This window comes from Ciconia boyciana, chromosome 1, assembly GCF_034638445.1.
Source record: "Ciconia boyciana chromosome 1, ASM3463844v1, whole genome shotgun sequence".
Classification (NCBI taxonomy): domain Eukaryota; kingdom Metazoa; phylum Chordata; class Aves; order Ciconiiformes; family Ciconiidae; genus Ciconia; species Ciconia boyciana.
In genome coordinates, this window is record NC_132934.1 from 12,470,984 (window position 1) to 12,492,456 (window position 21,473).

Below are 21,473 nucleotides of genomic sequence, written 5' to 3' on the forward strand. Positions count from 1 at the left end.
GACATAGTTTCCTTTGTTCAATTAGATCTAGCCAAGTACTAATGTCTCCTGAGTAACAGTATCATTACAGCAGAAAAAACAGTTCAAACAAATTACACTCTATATTCACTTGTGAGGCACACATCCACACACTATCACTATTAATTAAATGTAATTGATACATCTTATTGTAATTAAAATAATACAATAGTTATAAATAACCTTGTCAGATTTTTAAAGTATCATATGTGAACAACTGAATGGATTTTTGGTGTCAGCTTCTTCAAGCAGAATTTTTGCAGGATATGAATAATTTGGGGGCCAAGGCACAGCACAAAAATTGTCAATTTTTGAAACTGCATTTTATAATTTTAAAAAAGTAATGTTAACCAATGTTTGTAAGCGTACTATAGTTCACACTTGGACCTAGACTATCTGTCATCTCAATTGATGCATGCAAGCTCATACCAGTGAAAAGCACAGTCCTTTGCCTTATTAGAGAGCTGGAGAAAGGAAAGCAGAACTGAAGGAGAAAATCTGTATTAATTATAGGATCTGCAGAGTGCTCTTTGTGAATCGCATCTAAATAGTGGTAACATGCAGCCTGACCGAAGTTGCAAACATTTATTCATGTGATTATTTTTTTGCATCTATGAAAAGTCACATTCTGATTGCTTCTATAAATAGTGTTTTCAGGACCTTTGGTTTGCGTTGGCTTAGTGTGTGAGGGGCATGGGGATATTAGGTGGCATTTAATATTACCAGGAAATGAATGTAAATGTATTCAAATTGCAGATATTTTATTGTCTTCCCTTCCTTCCTCTCCTCATGTGTCACTTGCTTTCTAAGATGATAAATCCAACAAGTTAATTTACCACACTCCTTTCTGTGTGATTTTTGTCCTGCTTGGAGGTTTTTGATGCAACTACATCTGAGTTCAATATATTTATAAAGAATTAGATCTTTTTTATCTCAGTGGCCCAAAGTCAACCATGAAACAAACAAACAAACAAACAAACCCTTACTTAACTGTTTTCAGATTATTTTTTTTAATGTCACTGTTACACTTGTCCCTTGAGGTACCAGGTGAGCCGAAGTTGTATTTTTATCATATTGAGGAAAATCACCTACTTCTAGTGTTGTCATCTAAATGTTAGATATCTAGTCTGAGTTAATTATCCAGGCTTCTTTTCTAATCTTTAGAGGAGAAAAAGGAAAACAAAAACAAACAACAAACAAAAAAACCCCAACAAAACCCACCAAACAGGAACCCGCAGAAGAATGTTGAAACCAATGACAAAAGACAAAATGATGTCAGCGTGGATGAGTTAGGTTCTTGTGTCCTTCATTTCAGAAAATACCTGAAAACGATGACTTTATTTCTCCCTCCTTCAGCAAAATGTTTCTCCCCAGAATAGTCATTTATTGTTAAGATTTCCCTTATCTCTTATCCAAGCTTAAAATACACTGCCCTCATTGTCTTGTTATGTTTTAAGCCTGAAGATGATGATGTGTTTTCTCGCAGTGCAGGATTTGTGACTGTTTCATTTGGTATGAGGAACACTGATGGATTAACTTCTTTGTGTGTACTTTATCTTACAAGTTGTAAATCATTAATTGTTTTATTTCTGGACTACCATGCATTGGTTGGATGTGATAAAGGGACAGATCATCTGACAGGCAGTGGCAGGACAGCCCATTTTGCCTCCTGTGGTTTGGCTCAGGAATTAGACTTTTGAGTATAGCAATATCATATCTGCATGATCATTTGAGCATGGCGCATGTAAAACAGAATGAAATACAAAAGGGAAAACATATTTCACCAGACTCCAGAAGGTTTTCTTTGTTATGAAATCAACAGCTATTGGTGAATTCTTTTGGTAGTCATATTTTGGAATATAAAGTGTCATTGCTGTAGTGAGTTTACCTGTAGAAGAGATGACAGTAGTTGCGACATGCCCAAAGTTAGAGTAAGGGAAGTGCAGTATAGCAAGGACATATAACCAGGAACATATTCAATACACCAGTTAGGCACCTAAACTGACATCTAGGTGGAAATTAAGAGCCTAAATTGAGAATATTAATTCGGGAAAATCCAGCCTAGCTCATAATCAGAAGTTTTCCTAGACGAAAGCTGTATTACTGGGCATGCCCAGCACAGTGTTTCTCTTTGCACTGGGTGGGCGAAGGAGGTGGCTGCCTAAGGTTTATTGGCACGCAGAACAAAATCATTTCTCTGCCTGAATTGTTTGGTGAAGCTGATATGCGTGGTCAGGCCTTACCAACCTGCACCAAATGGTCTGTGGTAGCCATAAAAAAAGGCAGAAGGCTAATGCCTGAAATATTCCTGCAAGAAGTTGGATGCTTGTGCTCTTCTCAGTTCTGCCTCATGGTTGCTGTACAAGGTCTGACAGGCATTGCAATTGAGAATCACATTTCTAAGAAAGATTATTTGCACTCTAGCTTAGTAGTAATACCAGGAGTAGAGCCCAAGCATCTGAACTTCTAGGTCATTTCTCACCATGAACTCATATTTCAACAATTTTTGAAATTTTACTTGCAGACAACTGGTAAATTTGATAAATTTGGAGACTGCATTTCTGACAGTTGGAGATATAAGAATTGATTCCTAATGCTTTAACCATATTTTATGCCAGTGGTTTTTCTCTGTTGATTTTATTGGTGTTGAGAGTGGAACATTTGGAGCAATGCAGTGGAAAATCAGGTGAACACACTACTGGTCAGTGACGATAAAACCCAGGGTTGTGTAAAGTGTTGTAATTCTCAGGCTAATTATATTCCCATAGAAAGAGTAGATTTGATAACTTTTGTAGCACAAATGAGAAAGATAGGTATCTCTAGATTGTAGTGTCTTCAGCGGATAATATTTAGGCTTTACAATAGTTTGCCACCAGAATTACATAAAAAATTAGTTGAAATTATTTATTTTGCACTCAGTATGTATCTGATGCAAGAGATCTCTGTTTCTAGGAACTTTCAGTGCCAGTAAACCATCCAATAGCCCAGCATTGAATTGTAAACAGAGACAAGAAAGAGGAGCAGCTATGAGAGATCTGTTTAACAAAGTTAAAATTATTAGAATTGCTTTTAGTTTTTCATAACTGATAAACAGTTGAAGTATACAGTGAACTGCTATGAAGGTGAAGCTATTTAAGGGAACTAGTCAAAATATGTCTTATATAATAGTGAAAGCCCTATTGAATAAACACCAGCTAAAAGACTTAAACCTGTTAAAAATATTTTGCATTCAAGCTAAGAGTGCAAAAGGTCACTGTTTGGCATTCCTCCTCATGGGCAAACCTAGAGAAGTTAACATGCCTTTAGTAAACAAATTCTGATTAAAAGCTATTCAGAACTGTCTCATTTACTCTGTCACAATCACATGGTAGAGATTTCCTTTCTACTACAATAGAATTCATGGCATTATCTATTTAATGGAGCTGAAATTGATTGTGCATTAAGCGGCATTACTTTATATGACACAGAAACACTAAAGCATATGTACCTGTACAATGGAGTGATTTAAATGTATTATGCAATAAGCCTAAATGGTTAGCAGGAACATGAATTAGAATAATTCCTTGAACATAAAAATGCCTTTCATTTGTTGTTTTTTTTTTTAGCAAACATACATTAGTTGAACTTCATAGTAATTCTGAAAGACAGGTAAGCGTTGTTATAAACATATAGCAGATGGTTAAACTGACATAAATGGAGGGTGAGAGATTTGTTCAAGGTCAGAGAGCAAGTGCCCAGGAGTTCTGACTTATAGTTCCCTGTTCTGATCATGAAACAAATCTCCTTTGTTCTAGGTATTTGTACATTATGCTTTAAATGAATAGCCACTTTATTTTGCTTGTACTTCCAAAATATGAGTACAGGGCATAAACAAAGGACACAATCTGTGAATTTTGCCTTTAAAGTTAGTGCAATTTTTGTTTTGTTTCAGGATCAAGGACACAGAGTCATATACTGAGGGCACTTGCGTCATCTTCTGCTACAATTAGTAGTTTGCTACAGAGATAAGTGGTTGAGTGTGGTTGACTTCTATCCTATACTGTCCACTACCACTTCCTATCCTATACCTGCAGTGTGACAATTTTAATCTGTCAGGAATCTAAATACCCTTCAGTTTTGGATTGCTGTTTGAGTCCTTCCTTCCTTGAACCTGCTATTTCTATGCTGAACATGTAAGAGGTCCATGTAGTACTTTACCAGTGTACATTACTCTTCTTGACTCTTCTGCCTTTTACCTGGAAGCAATGATTTATCTTCCTTTTTCTCTTTGCTGATGTTCTGTACATCCCAGTGAACTAATAGCTCACTCCTCTTAGAGCTTACCATTATCTAAAAGTGGTACTGTTGTAATAATGACATGCTTCATAACTGACAGTTGAATATAAACAAGTAGGTTTTATCTAAACTTTTTTTATATCTGTGGACAAGCAAGAGGGGAAATTCTTATACTTTTTTTCCTTCTTTTGGCCAAACACTAGATGGTCATCCTGCCGAATAAATACGGCAAGTCTACTTTAAACACGGAGTGACTGACTTCAGAAGGTTTGTTTAAATGGCTTCCCGTTCAGATGAAATCTAAACAGAAAAGCATAAAAGTTATCTCTTAAATCCAAACCAGAGTTTTGGCTGAGCTTATTAAGTCTGAAGAGTCTGGACTTAAAACAAACAAAATATCTCTCTTTTTGCATGTGAAATACACTTGAAATAACTTCCTCCAGCTATTTCATTTTAATTTCAAAGGCTTTTTTGTACATTACCAAGTGCAACCCCAAAACAACCCAGTCAAATAAATACCAAACTGTTACCTCCACTTTACATATGTAACTCAGAGAGTTTATGTGACATGTCTTAAGTCAAAAAGCAAAATACCAGCAGACTAGGATTTAGAGTGAGTGGACTCTAATCCACCAGGCTATGCTCAGCCCACTAAACATGACTTTTATTGTGCACCCAAATACCAGCTGGTGATCACTTGAAGATTGATGGTAGCATGCAGCTCTGGAATGTGTTCCTAAATTCACTCTTTGTGTCAGTCTTCATGGTGCGAAAAAGAGTGAAATACAGTTACGTTCTGTGTGTTTAAACAGCAAGCATGCTACCCACTGAACACGTCTCCCTGCGGGGCTTGAGCACAGCACTCCTACTCCCACTGAGCCACATCTCAAAAATGACACCTAACAGTGACAGACCCACTTCCAGCTTCCAAATCTATACAGAAATAAAATAAGCTTAAATAAAGTAATATTCAATGCACACATGCTTGGAAGTATTTTGTTTTTGAAGCTGACATTAAAAAACCCCCCTAAGTCTTAATTAATTTAATATTGAAAATACTCATAACAATCCTACGTGTTCAACAACACAAACAGTGAACACTGACAATGAAATTAATTATGTCCAGTTGCATCCAACTTCCGAGGTCCTCTGGGGGACGTGGCCAAACCCTGTGTCCAGTGAAGCAGGTTGTGGCATTACAGTAATTTGGAAAAAAAAAACCAAAACCCTTAGTGTGCAATCTGATGAAACCACATGGCTATTCCTCTGATGGGAGTGAATGCATTTAATATACCAGAAAAATGTATTTCAAGGAAAAAAAAAAACAATAGGAAAACATTTAAGGATAGGCTTGACCTTTGCTCTTCTCACAAACCAAACTTTCCTTGGCTTCAGGAGGCATCCCAAACACCCACGTCCAGAAAGCAGCTTGCTTCCTGTCAATGCAAAAGGCTGGGTGGCCTCTTGGATGCAAAAGCAAATTTAATCAAAGAGCCCAAATTAGGCTACAAAGGGTACTTTAACCATACAAAACAACAAAGAAATACAGGAAAAGGAATGAAGAATATTGTGGAGAAGTATTCTCCTATTCTAATATTTCTGTTCTAGAAGTAGAAATACCAAGAGGAGATTTGGATAAATACAGTTGTGAAAGAACTGTGGAATCGAGTGTGGCTGTCTCTTTTGGTAAAGTTCGTTATCTCCAATATAATGACCCTTCTGGCATCATGCTGGACTAGGGGTTCATTGAAGGTTCACTGAAGGGGGGATGCCATTTGTTGACCTCCAGCTGCTTTGTTTTCTCACGTAGTGGAGCAAGAATAAGTGTTTCTTTTATCCTTCCCAGATGTAAAGCAGAGCTTGCTAACTTTGTAGACTTGGTGTATAGAGATGATTATCTGATATATAGAAAAGACTGTATAGACACCAGGTATGTGCATACCATTGGCTGACATACTGATACGGATAGGAAACAAGAAAACACACTAAAAAAGGAAGCAGTAGTTTACTTAGTTGTATGTGATACCCACCATCCCACATACCTGTTTCCTTATTTTTGCTATAAACAACTTGGCTTCTTTTATGAGCATCCCTCTGTATTCAGAATTGTCTGTGTCTAAAAATACCACCCTTTAATTCACCAATCAATCGATATGAATTTATTAATGAAATTCTTTTGAAAGTAAAATACTGCCCTCCAAGCCTTCTTCAGCTCATGGCTGAGTAAATCTTACATTATTTTACTGAAGAATTAATAACAGCTAAGCACTTGGAATTTAGCTTGATCTCTTTATGCCTGATGTTTGCCTGATAGCTAATCCTAATTTGATTAAAATGATAATAGGACTAATGAAACTGTAACCAAGCCTGCATATACTAAGTTGCCCTTTTTTATACAGAGTAAGGGTGAGAAGTGACTGCCAAAGAAAGGACCAATATGTTTTAAGGAGATCTGTGGATAAAGTGGCATGGCTAAAATTGCAGCTAAAGTTGGTAACACCAATAAAGACAAGGATTACTGCAGCAAAGGCAGTAATTCCAATCCTAGATATACAGAGATTGGCTGAATCTCTGGGGAGGTTGCTCTTTGAAGGAGAGAAAGGAATATAATGAAAAGGGTTCCTCTGCCTCACGACAGTGAAGTGTGTTCTTACTTTATTACAGAAACCATAATGAAATATTCCAGTGGTTGAGCTGTGTTTTCTCAATGAGTTTTTATTAGCTCTAGCAACAAGAGTAATTCTGCAGCTTAACGACAATATGCTCAGAGAGAAAAAGAAAGACTGTGTATGTGAGTTGATGTGAGGAGCTTTTTTGGTCAGAAAAGAAGTTGAGACTACTATCATACTTTCATTATTTAAGGTGTTGATTATTTTGCAACATTTGATAGTTCTTCACTGCAATTCAGAGGCACGGTTGTCAGTACATCAATGAAAATGTATTAACACCTCAAAACTGCACATCTGGGTAGTAGCTGCCTCTGTCAATTATGCAAAGGGCAAATTATGTCTTCACTGTCTACAGGCTACCTCAGTAAACCTGCAAAGTACACTCTTACACTGAAACAGAAGGTAAACTTGCAAAGAAAGACAATTCTAGCAATAAAAAGCCTACCTTTCACTCAACCTTACTTAGACTCTCCCTGCTCCTCTCTCTCCCTCCCCAGTATTCAAAAACGTCCCAGCTGACATCATCTGCCACATCAGTTTGTGAGGAGTAAATAGTAAGGTAGTCAAACCTAAGTCTAAAAAGGTTTGCTTTTATCACAAAAATAACAGCCTGAATGAGAGGCAAAACTAATGAGAAGTCCACTCAGACCTCGTTCTCCTCCCAGAGGTCAACCCTGGGAGGGGGATGTGGTGGCAAACAGGATGAAGATGAATGAATTGGGAGAACACCTCACAACTCTCATGTTGTTGCCCAGTTCTGACTTGGAGAATAGCACTAGCTTCAGTTTTAATTCATTTTTTCAGACAGACATTTACAATAGTTCACTTTCTTCCATTTCTCATATCTTTCTTTAAATTTGGATCAAAGAGTTTTGGTGTCTGCATACAGTCAGGGCTTCAGCTGGCCAGTTAGTCTGATAGCTACGTGGAACATTTCTCTGTGTGACTGAGCATCGCAGAAGGAAGCACAGCCGTTCCTCCAATGAAGTGATTGCTGGTCCACTAGAAAAAAGAGCAAGAGAGAAAACACAAGAGATTACAATGAAAAGATATACTGCTCCCAGAATAAGTAAAATTATGTGGAATTTGTCTGACTTCTCCACGGATGTGGCTTTTTTTCTTGCTCCATCTCAAAAATAATGTCATACTTGGCAACTGAAAGCTTCTCATTCCTGCATCTGGAAAAGAAAAACATCTCAAGCACCAATGGCAAAGCCACTGTGTGCACCCAGGCTAGTGAGACGGGTTGAGCTTGTGCAGCCTTAGGCAATGTGGCAAGGACCCTCTCTGTGTCTGTTGGAAAGAAACAAAAGGGTAAACTCTGTATAACTGTGCAGACTTTGAAGGATGCAGCTTACAACTCTTGGAGAGCAGCTTGTACATTGCAGGGCTGTTATACACAAGTTCTTTATACACAAGACACGGAGAAGACTGGCTCCCATCCGACGTGGCTAATTCAGCTGCAGTAATCTTAAACCCAGTTGACCTGTCTTTATGGCTCTCCACACTTGCCAAAGTTTTCTCTCTGGTTTTGGGACCAAAAATGAGAATAAAGCCTGGACAGGTTAATAATGGGCAGAAATTAGCAAGGTAATATTGAAAAATCAGATATCTTCTTCTGGAAAGTTCTGTAGAGTGGCAGTATTTGTGACATCTTCTGAAATAAAACCCACAAATTGCAATTATATAAAGGGATAAAGTTGATGACCAGTAACATTATAACCGCACAATACTTATTAAAAAATAAGAAGCCCACTTTTCAATTGTTTTATTGAAATACCTATACAGACTTCAGAGGAGTTATTCCAGGTTTACAGTGAGGTAAGTGGAGGAATAATCTGAAAATTATGCCAAGAAATGTCTACACCCTAGAGAGACAGGCTGGCTGGAGGGTGTGGGTGGGCTTGCATAATTGTCAATGAAGGAATCTCAATACTGGAATATTTGGCAAGACTTGGAATAGCTATGCAACTTCAGTTTGGAAAAAGTTGACATATTTTTCCTCTTTGTTTCGGATTGGGGCTTCTATTGTGGAATGTGGTATGATTTCATCATGACAATATCTGTAAGTCAAAAAAAATTCAGCATTTTAATAGTGTCTGTTCTTCATAATGTAAAGCTTCAATAAAAATGCACTTAACCTTGTAGGCTATGTTGGGTTGATGAATGTTCCACAGAGCCATGTTAATATATTTTGCCACACACAAGTAAGTGACTTTCTCGCATCGTGTGTTTGCCTTTGCTTAGAAAACACATTCCTCCCGCACAAAACTGGCAGCTGCCCACACCTCAGTGGATCTGCCCCTCCTTCATTCTTCAAAGTAGCAAATCAAAGATGAAAAATTCTTTGATAGTTTTTGATAGCTTTAATAAAACAGCACTCTGTCATGAGTGATTCCCCTTTCAGTGCAACTTTTAAAAATCCCCAACATCAAAAGCCAGTTAATAATCCATTATGATCTTTTAAAAGTCTACGAGTTACCAAGATTTTAGGACATCTGTGTGTCTTTTGAATTGTAAAAAAAAGGACTCATCTACTGACATATGTGAACACTCTGCTTAAGGTCAACTATTAACTGGTATGTCTTTTCCTATCAACACATGTTCCCTTTCACAAAGAGCGATTGAGTGTTTTACTGCTCCTAATGTGTATGTTGAGCTGCTCAAGGTGACAGATTGTTCTTCAGACATGCTAGAGCTACCTCTGGGCCTGATTCTCCAAAGACTTCACCTTGGTGCTACTATTTCTATTTATAAAAGACTGCACTATCTGAATCCAGTAATGTTTAAATTCCATTTTCAACCCGTTTAGCAAATATACCAGCAAGTATTCAAGGTGTATGTTTAAACCAGATTATACTTAGATATCGTTGACATTTCTATGTTATTTACTCTCATTCCAAATACAGCAATTAAGTTTCCTTCTAGCAAATTATACATTTTAGCTCTGGGCAAAGAGGACTTCTGTTTCAGCGTATACTGTCTGAACTCCCTTCCTCCCTATCCTCCAAGTGATCTTGTTAATTAGTTAGCCTGTGCTTTTATGAGCACTTGTAAATCTATTTTCTCCCCTCTCACTTGCTCTTTTTTTTTTTAAATAAAAATGTAATTAAAACCCTTTCAGACAGATTCAGAAGCTAGCCAGTGTGCACATCTGTGATCTCCAGTCCTTATAAACCTATTACCTCCTTATACAAAAAGCCAAATTTCATTCTAACAGCATTAAAAAAAAAAGTGCAAAGACTTCTCATGTGTAAAGAAGAGACAAAGAGATAAAGAAAAGGTCAAAGGTCCACCTGAGCTTTTTGGGCCCCGTGTGGTTAAGGCACACAAGGGACTGACTAGTAGCACATCTGGCTGCTTATGGTTCTTTGGCCAAATGACTGCGTACCCATTTATAATCAGCTTCACTTGAGAGCTGGCTGAGGGTTGGGTTTTAGTTTGAACGCTTCATGAGCAGTGGCAAAATGCTTTAACAGCTCTCTTATCTCACCCCCTTAAGCAGAAGGAATCAATACAGGTTTCTTCAAAGAAAAGGAATATCGACAGTGCAAAGGTGACTTGTTCTGAAGTTTTGAAAGGAAATATTTCAGACTTTCCTTGTTCTCTTTCCATACATAAAATTAAACAAATAGTCATACTGTATCCTCATAGAGTTGAAAAGCAATATTATAAGTAGCATACTTTTTCCACAGGTACTATGTAAACTATAAACATAATACATTTATTTCTTCCATGTCTTTACAGGAAAAAATCAGAAATAAGGCAAAGAAAACAATAGTTAAAATTATTAGATTCTTATGAAATCTGATACCTTTTAACTAGATCTTTTCCAGTCATTTCTACTAATAAGGTACAAACCAGAGAAGTTAGTCAATACAAAATAGAAAGGAAATTATTTAAACTAAAATAAAACAGAGCTTTTCTTCTGGCTGAAGCATTTTTTGACATTATGTTTTGTAACTTTGCAGATACCTCTGATTCCACTCACATTTTTAAAATATATAACCATTCCTTTCAATGCTAGCAACATTATGTACAGTCTCTCTCTAAATTTATACGTGCAAATTATTTTTTCACCTGTCCAGAAGTAACCTGTGAGTAAAAGGGTGCCACTTTCATTTGATGCTATAAGCAAAACCATCATTGTACTTAGGTATTTATTTCTAGGGGGAAAAAAGAAAAAAAAGAGAAAAAAAAAAAGGAAAATTGGTTTCATTCCAGTTCCTGGAAGGTGAGATTTTACATTGCAGTTTCACATTTGGCATGGGCTGGCATATTTGTTGGCACAAACTGAAGGTTTAATGAGGCTTAAGAGTCTTGCAGTCTCCTGAACTAGAAGCTAATATTGTCAAGCCTACTGCTAGATGTACAGAAGGCCTGTCGTTTGTGGACCCCATACCCCATGAATGAATAAAGGAAAACACCATTGTATTGCTGACTTCCAAATCACTCAGGCTACCTAAAATCCATGCCAATTTGGGCAGCAGAGGTTCCCTGGGGAGATGTAGCCCATCCTTCTGGAAAGCTATGTTTTCTCCCCTCCACTGTGGTGCTGTATGTGAAACTGGATTGCTATGCTTTACTCCCTGCTTTTTTTTGAGGCACATACACCAAATCTCTGCCTCTGCTCTGAACTTCACCATAAACAACCTTCTGAGACTGAATCCTTATGCCAGCAGAAAAGAGGAGGAAAACATATTATTTCTTGTACTTTACCATGGGGGATCCTAAATTAAAAGCTTGACACAGCATCCTAGATTTGCTTAAAGAAGCCCTGCCAGGCTGGAAACCCAGGGATGGTATAGTGCAGAGACAACTGCGTGTACTCTTTCACGTATTGTAGTTTATCTACAGCTTATCTATGGATAAACTCAGTGCTTTGAACTTGAGCTGTGGATGCTTGCATACCACGGCTGTAGGTTACCAAACTCTGCAATATAATTTCTTGATTATGTTGAACTTTTCAGTAACAAGTGGTTATGTGGGTCTGTGAATAGGAAATAATGTTATGTTGGGAAGGTCCTGCCAAAAATTGTATTAGTTTCAGTAACATAAGTATCAAACATCTATATTAGTATAAAATGTCTATCGAGGAAATCACTTATATTAGGGTCTTATCTTACATATTAGGGATTATTATCACCCATATGTTAGGAAAGTCAGGCTGTGTTTTCAGCATTGTGACACCAGTGAATTTGAATTAAGGAGTGATGAAAGGTTGATGTTGAGTGATTAAATAAGACGTTCAGAGGACAACCTGATGAGTGGATCTAGCTCATATAGCCATATGCAGGTTGGACAATTTGGGTATAACAGGCTGTGTTTGTCAGCAGGGGAGATATCTCCACCTTCCTGCATTTCCAGTCTCTGATAGCTGTAATTTGTTTTGTTCTGGCCAACACAATGAGTTTTGAGTGTTACAAAGGCTTTTGTGATGTTAATAATGGCTATTACACAGATATTTTGTTGTTTCTCCTGTGACAACACAACTTCTTTTTAAAAAGTAGTACTTGTGTTAACTTTTGTGGTGGTTAGAAGGATAATTAAAGAGTAGGTGTTAAACTGCCTAATTGTCAGTAAGCTGTACACTGTGTACGGAGAAAAATCCCGGTCATTGGGATCTCCAAAATGTGCAGTTCAATAATAATAATAGTTCTGGGGAGACAGTTCACTGAAGCTTTTGTTTTTCATTAAAAGGGACAAGAGCTATATAACCTGTCCTCTAGGATCAGATTTCTAACACTAGGAATCAAGTTGGTATTGGCTTTATCATTGAGGAAAGGCAAAACTAAATTCACTGACTGATGAAAAAAGGGTGAACAAAGATTATTCTTGTATCATTAAGGATGACAGTTATTTGCATATGGAATATATTTTAATCTTTTTTTCCTACCAAACAAAATTGTTAATATTCACAGAGAGCTGTCCACAACACCTTTCTCCATACAGGGCTTACTGCCTTGAATGTTTGGTTAAATTCCCAAAGCATGGAATAGAGTTTGCTTTGAAGGTCAGTAAATGTTTACATCTTTTTTTTACAAAAACTTTTAGAGATGAAAAGCATCTTTCTAGCCACCACTCTTTCCAAGTAACAACACCCAGATAGTAAATCTTTAAAAAATCAAATTTTCTTGGGTGATTGTGTGGTAAATTTTATTAAATGAAAAGGAAATTTGATTAATTATAAATTCCCTCCCCATAGCCCTAAGAGGCTAATAAACTGTAAGCTTCAGCACTGAAAGAAATAAAACTAATAAATCTGTATGAGAGTATTTGTTTCAGGGTTTTCCTTCCCTCTTATGAATGGTGTTGACTTCTTGTAGTCTAGTGGCATGTCATAAGGTATTCTCCTCAGCAGCAGCTTGATGGAGACAGATTACCCTTCAGGTGCCTTAGAAAGAATAATACCATTGCAAAGAGGTTAAAAATACAGGAAAATAATGTATTTTAAGAAATGAAAGTTGTGGAAATCAAATATCTCTATTTTTGTCTCTTGCTTAAAAACAATCATCATGATCTTGATCATCTTTTATGTCAGTCATGGCTTATTCTTTGTCAATCGTCAGTCACTGAAGCAATAAGGAGGAGCATTCTATTGTGCAATCACTGTGCTCCCATTTACCCAGTGTTGTGCGGGAAACTGCTGCCTCTCCCAGTTTATATGTGCTTTCCTAGAATATCAAATATACAGTTATGAGAAGGTTAAGTTTCATCTTACAGCTGCCAAATATTACAGTAAGGCCACCAGGAAAAGGGGTGAGCGCTAGCTTCTCAGGCTTGTTATGGAAGGTCAGTCTGAGAATTTCAGAGAGGGCAAAGGGACTTAATTTTAATGGCAGTAGGCTGGTGAGTCTCCCAGGTGCCTTTGAAAATCCTAGCTAAAGCTTACACGGAGGATTTTTTTAAATAAAGTAAAACAATTGATTTTTCAAGCACTGAAGAAAGACTTCTGAAAATGATGTGGACAATTGTCATATATATTTAATGAGCATTGTTTCAGTTTAAGCTTTTAGGTGCAGACTATAAATCTTGATTGTATGTTTATCTTTTGTTGAGGGACATATGAAATAGAAATATTATTTGTCAATTTTTGTCATATTACTATAATCAATGCATGTAGGCAACCCTTAGCTCCTGAAAGCTGTCACACATCCAAGTGAATCAAAACATCATATCTTTCAGTAATTGAAGATACTTTTCATCTTCCTATGAAACCATTTAACAATCATGATAAAAATTAAGCAGAGCTATGTATCACATTTATCAATGCAAATCATATTCTGATAAGTGTTCTTTCAATCATTAGATCTCTAGTAGACAGATATAAGTCCTAAGACTGCAGCCTTTGCCTGTATGTTGTCTACAGCTTATCAAAAATTGCTCTCGAAGTAGTTTTCAAAGAAAAAATTATGCTTCCAGCTAAATATGTGTTTTACAGAAAGTGCATACCTTAGGCACACATTTTTTTTCCTTTAACAGAGCTAATATCCAAAAATATTTTTGTTTTGAGAGTTTTGTTTTCCAAAATATCATTAGCCCATGTTAATCTAGTCATCTAAAAGGCATAGATGATTATTTTTGGATAAGACATCTACTGTTTTCTATAGGGAACTAGTGAGCAAAAACTTTGCTTTTAGCAAAAAATAGTCTTTAGCAACATTGACAAGCCAGACAAACAGTTTGCAAAAGGGATGTGGACTCAGTTCTTAGATTTATGAATGAACATTATAGGAGGGCTTCATTTTCATATGTACTGTGTTATTTGCCACCCTTTTAGAGTCATAGGGAACAAAATCCAATAATAATGCTCATGAGGTAAGAAAGCATAATTATATGTTAAATATTTGAATAAGGAGAAATTGATTATTAAAGTTTTGTTTTTCCATTCTCAGCTCTTGAGAAATATCCCTTCTGTTATTACTGAAAAGAAAAATAATCTGAATGGGAGTCAAAATATATTGGCCAAGCAAAGAGGAAGGCTGAGCTTTCTGAAGGGCAGCAAGTAATACTTATATTGCAGATGCTTGTGCTATTCCTGTAATAGGCCTGATCCTGCATTACTGAGATCAAAGGACATTTTTCACTTCACTTCATTGAAGAAAGTTTTATGTGGGGAAAAAAAAAGAGCTAGTTTACAGTTTTGATAGTTTTATCCAAATCCCATAAGCAAACAACTGAATAAATGAACACATTTAGGTTTGACTGAATATTTTTTTTTTCTTTTAAATAAGCTGTGCGTGGTGATGAAGAACTAAAAAAAATTTGACCTTGAAAATTATAAAAACCTATTCTTAGTGAAGCCCCCTTTTAGGAAAAGGAAGTAAACTGTTCTTATGTAGTTTTCATTGATCTTGTGGATTTTCTGCTGTCATAAACTTCAAAATGTATTGAGCACATTGATTAATTTAATATATGATCTTCTTTAAAAGCCAAAGCTGTAAATAATCATATCCATTAAAATAAGAATTAATTAGATGAATGAGTAACAGCAATACCTGATTTTTATGAGATATGTCTAGCTACTTAATGTATAAAAATATCGCATTCAAACTGAGAAAGGGAAATGCGTTTTAACTCAACCATTACATTATTACCAAGTGTCTGATAAGGGTTTTTCTTCTCTTACTGACCCCACTTGTGTTCAAAGATGCCTTTATTTAGAAAGAAATGAAGTTGTGAAGTGAGAAAGGCAACTGAACCGCTTTACTAACTTGTTGTCTTTACTATTTCAGAGCTGCAAGAAACTAAGACCTCCGAATATCACAGAATATCCCACAGTCCCCTGGATTACAGGATATTATTAATGGATGAAGATCAGGATCGGATCTATGTGGGCAGCAAGGATCATATTCTGTCTTTGAATATTAATAATATAAGCCAGGACCCTCTCAGTGTAAGTTCAAGCTTTATTTTGAGAATCCAAGATTGCTTTACTATATGCCTTTGTTTTTAAGACAAAAAATGTGTATTTCATTATTTTGCAGCAGGCATTATTCTGCTTCCAGGCACGCACCTTATTGAACTGTTAGTCCTTGGTTTATGTGTAATACAAGATGAACAAACTATTAGCATGGCTGCTTCTCAAACACTGTTTAAAAACTGACCTGTTTATTCCTTTTGAAGCGACATTCAGAATGGCTTGGCCTCATAAGGAAAATTTGTATGGCTTGATGGTTTCCACTCCTCTCCAAGATTTAAGATAATTCAGAGATGCACTTTTGAAAGAAGCCTGTAAGAAAGAATAAGATACATGCGATCATTTTCAGGCCATAGGGAAAAAACAATAGGGACTGAGTTGCCTTTAACCTTCGAGTATATTTCTTTTCATTTTGTACTCTGAAGCCTAATCGCCGAACTATTTTCCAATCTTTTGTTATGTCTGTGTCAGCCCTCGCCCTTCAGTTGGGTCACTGAGACACCTCTTGTTTGGGGTTTTTTGGACACTATGACCCTCATCTCCATCTTGACACCACCTCTTTTACGGCGGCTTCTCTCACTTATCAAGATGCCGTTTTCTAAGGACTCTTTGTGTCCCACCTCCCCAACTGTAGTAGGCAGCCTGTATATGAAAAGAATCGATTTATCAAATGTTTAAACCACTTTCACAGATTCCTCTTTTGTTTCCATAGCCAGTTCAAATCCAGCTTCTCTGGCCACTTTTAAAATAAGTGGCCTGCAGAAGTGCTTGTATGCGCAGCAACCTGGCTTTTAAGATATTACCTCTCAACAGACTTTGCCTTGCCTATCTTTAGATTATCACAGCTACAATGCTACCTTAAAGTGTACCGTATAGGCCTTGTTCCACCAAATTAATCTGATCTTTTAATCTATGGGCTTTATTACTCTACCTCAGGAGTATCGAGGGGCAGAGATATCCAGCTTGCAGCAGCGAAGTTAAATGCCTTCCTTAAGAGGCAAGGCTTTTAATGTGTCAGGAGAGAGAGAGAGGCCCCCCTGGAGGGTGATTAAGAGCACTTAAATTAGGCTTTGCTCTGAATCACCCTCTGGACATGCCTGTCTACCTGAATTGATTGTGCAGGGAGTCCGGGGAGGCTAACTCTAACTTACACATTTAAATTAAATGCCTCTCGTGTGATGGCGTGAACGTGTCCTTCCTCCTCATAATGGCACAGAAATCTTCCTCTGAAATGGGGCCACCTTCTCTGATCTGAAATAGCTCGTGTGACCTTTTTGCTTATTCCCATCTCACCAGTGATCTGGCCGCCCTTGTCTGGGATCTGCTGTGCTCCCGCACGGCACGCTTCAGCCTTCCGTTAGCAGGTCGCTTTTAATTCTGTGCAGAGTTCCGTTAGACAGGAAGGCCTCTGCTCCATGAAATATATTCTGCAGTATAAAGCTGTGAGGCATTTCAACAGTCTATTTAGGCCTGGAAAAACAAGAACAAAACAAACTAACAGAAAGCAAAAACACCTGAAATTTTCTGGCGGCAAATGTGATCACCCAGTATTAGGCTCAGGATTAATCTCTGCAATTCCACACGTTCTTTCATTTGTTTATTTTTATAACAGATTCATTTTGCTAATCTTATGCCTCTATAGAAACCCTATATGCATATGCATACATACCTACAACTCTCTGTATATATATATGTGTGTGTATATATATATACAGAGATCTTTTAATGCTATTATTTATGTTATCTTGAGGCTAAATGTTATCAGGCTCTATCACCTGCTAAATTTCTAGGGAGAGATTTCTAATGGATGTCTTTTCTATTTCAAAATCGAAATAAATAATGGAAGAAGCTCAAAAACTTTAGAGTTTGAGTACAGATCAGCTAAACATTCAGACATTGAGGTGTTTGTCAGAAAACTGTCTGTAGTGCAAGATATCTTGGTAAGAAATCAAGAAATCAGCCTGAAATCTTAAGATTTTAAGCAGGTTTTATCATAAGATATCCAAACCTTTACTGTTAAAATCGAAAAATTTTTACAAGAACCCTTCTTTCAATATTTTAATCTTCTGATTTCTAGTGTGAACAATTGCTAGAAGTTCAGTAGTAGCAAAAAAGTAAAGTTAGACAATAATTTAGACAATTATGATGAAAATATCTCTTATTTAGAAGAAATAAGTTTAAATAAATTGATTAAGTTATCGTAAAAATATTTAATAAAATGAATTTCTATCAGCCAAAGACCTGGGCCTTTATTTTGTTTACTGCATGCTAGACAAAAAGTTGTTTTCGTTTATCAGTGAAAATCCCTTTTTGCCTTATAATCAAGGTGTAAAAGATACCCAAATATTAACTTATTAGTGTAAGTTAGACAGTGAAATGCTTTTTGGTTGTCATTAAAAAATAAATTATGTATTAAATATGTTACTTAAAAGATACTTCTTTCCTTACAGATTTTCTGGCCAGCGTCAGCAAACAAGGTTGAAGAGTGCAAAATGGCTGGCAAAGATCCTACAGTAAGTTATAATCCACATGCACATGCACACGCATACACAAATTACATACTTGGCAATAAAGTAAGAGCACCTTGAGTGCAGCCAAAAACAAAATGAAAGAAGTGTTTGTTTTGCTTTTTAAATGGTCTGCAGGACAAACGATAAAGTGAAATTATGAAAAAACAAGATATGTAAATAGAATGCACCTTCAGACTTTGACAGATGGAAAAAGATATGCATTGTCCACTTCCTTACCATTTTTCTTGTTACTAGTCAAACTAGGTAACCATACTTTCCCAGATATGTCCTGGGGATGATGCCGAATAGTCTGTTCAGTGTGGGGAAGCTCTCTGGCTGCCTGCTCACCCCAGGAACAGACTCTACAGGTGGGTAGTACCCACTGTCTGCAGCCTGAAGACCCCAGATTCAGGAACACCCGAAAGACCTCTTTCCATTACTTCCACAAAACAATGCCCAAATAAGTATCTGGAAACTATTATGCTTTCCTAGAAAGAGGTAAAGATAGATGATCTCTGGAATCATGGGAGACAGAGACCATGGAGCAGTTATGTTGAGTCGTTTTGCACCACAGCTGATTATTCTCCCATCTAAATGCAGACACCTTCCAAAGGACCTAAATCAGATGGTAATTTCCCTATACGCTCTTTATAGATAATAGAAATGAAGTATTTTGAAAGACCCAGTGAGTGGTACGATACAGTAGATCCTGTCTTTGGCAGAGTTGTATATTAATATGTTTATCTTCCTAAAGTAATTTGAACTTACAGTGTATATATGCCTAGATTTTATTAACAGAAGACAGCTAAATTGTAAAACAAAAAGCAGAAAGTCACATTTCAATTCTATTCAGTTACCTTTTGACTTTTTACCAGTTTCAGCAGCATGTAAAGGTCTTTATCCTGGTTTTCTTTTTAGCTCTTTAGATATAGCTGTTTCCAACAGATATTTTAGTTTTAGAATTCAGAATCTAATCCAAGCTAGAAAATTGCAATTTCTCACTACTAAATATATAAGAAAAAACAATGCAATTTTGCTTATATTTTTATTTGAGAAAAAAACCTATGGAAATTAGAAGCCTTCACATTAGGTATATTTGTCTTTGGAACATACTCCTCAGCATATATCTAGGATCATAATTAATGAAGTGATTGAAGGACGTAAGCAGGTGTATATAAATATAGCTTTTAATTTCAGAAACAATAGAATTAATGCAAAAATCCACTGAATTTAGTATAAAAACTGTTATTTATTTCAAAGGTCTCTATATCATGCCTAATATTTCTATTTATTTTAGCTACACATTTTGTATTGTTAACTAAGCCTGCAGATGGCATGCAATTCAGTTACTGCAATGTTACAATAATTCACCTGAGTCCATTTTGTAAGAAAAATATGTGTGGGCTTTATTTTGAAAATCTATTGCAAATGCTGATGAATGTAAGGAAACCAGAAGGCTGGCCTGCTGGAGTGGTGCTGTAATATTGCTTTTTCAAAACTGTGGAGAGTAATTCACTATATTGCTGCAGAGCAACAGAATGATTCTTTATGAATAACTCTATTATGGTTGGTATGGCAGCTTATCTGCTTTCCTTCCTGATAGCTATGGTAGTGAAAAACAAGTATTTTTCCTATTGAATATCCTATTTTTCTATACATCTTTACATCGTTCTGGTTACTGCAGTGTGCAGTAAATTCTACAGCTAGTGGCCTGTTAAGTTGCACTAAATGTGAAAATAAAACATATAGCTTTGTTAATGGTGATTAATGTTGACCCTAGTTACTATGTCGACTGCATCATCAACTTGTGATAGACTGGTTAAGGAATTTTCTTTTCTTTGAAATACAAAACTTAATTAGTCTTAGTCATGTTTCCAACATATGATGATGACAATCTTATAGGGCAAAAATAGGAAAAACCTAGATGATACTCTAAGGAGAAAGTAGTATGCAAATTATGTGATCCATGGGAAATAAACCTAAGACATTACTAAGTACTGGACTCTCCGGAGAACTTTTAATCTTGGATATTTAGTGGTGAGACTTTCCTAGCTTTTAATCATATTGAAGTACCCAAATGTTGCTGCATTAGTGGACAGATTTCTGGACAGAACCTCTGTTTTTACAGCAGTTTAATTGTGGGTACAGCTGATATCCTGTAACGTAGTTAATTAAGAATGTCCATGTGCATCAACTTTAACTGATTTTTTTAATCCCAGCTGTGCATTGCAGAAGAAAAATTAAGTTCCAAAAATAGAAGTTTACATTAAGTTTCCTAGTATTTGTCCTCAAGTGTTTAAAAGAGAAAAAAAAGGTACTGAAGAGCAGCTGCTGCTCCCACTAAAATCAATGATCTGTCTTATTGAAAGCTCACTGAAATAATGAGAAAAAGAGAAGCCAATGCTAAATCACTGTTTGCAACTTAAAATGTATAGTTTTATTTTAATAGCATTCTTGTGAGTTTCATTCCTGATAACAATGGGAGAAGCAGAGAATGAATTCAGAAGAATAAAGAATTTCAAATGAAAAAAAAATGGGAGGGAGTGAATGCATGATAATGTTTGGCCTATTAGAGAGTAGTGACTATCACAAGGTAAAAGAGGAATAGATAGACTTGGAGCAGCCAGTAAAGGGCTTTATGTAATCACCAAATTCTTTTCCAAGGAAATTCAGGAGGGGTTCATTTGCCCTACCATTAGACAAACATTGGCATCTGAATTTGTCATCTTTGGCTGCCTTTTTTGTTACTGAAAAGAAATTGTCACCTCTAAATACTATGTTCACCAGGCTAACTTGAATGCTTACATTAGTTTGACATCTATTTCTCTCCGTTTACTGTGATGAGATCCTAGGGCATAGATGTCTGACTTTCAGATATCTACAGTAAGGCAGTTCCCCAGACTACTGAGTGAGTTTTGGTCTCAGCTCCAAGAGAAGCACTGGTAGTATGTGAATATCTGCAGCTTAGCCACCGCCTTTGACAAACATCCATCTAAAGACAACTGTCTCATGTCACCTCAGACCAGACTGATTTAAAAGCACAAAGTACTTCAATATCAAGGAAAAGGAAATAAACTGAAG

General features: G+C 36.5%; 1 protein-coding gene across 1 annotated transcript in view; it reads left to right on the forward strand.

Moving 5' to 3' along the window:
* Positions 1–21,473, forward strand: part of SEMA3C (semaphorin 3C) — a 129,005-nt gene that overhangs the window by 54,036 nt on the left and 53,496 nt on the right. Inside the window, exons 3-4 of the mRNA XM_072858577.1 lie at positions 15,698–15,858; positions 18,333–18,395. Coding sequence (XP_072714678.1) covers positions 15,698–15,858; positions 18,333–18,395 — 224 coding nt within the window. The remainder of the gene's footprint in view (positions 1–15,697; positions 15,859–18,332; positions 18,396–21,473) is intronic.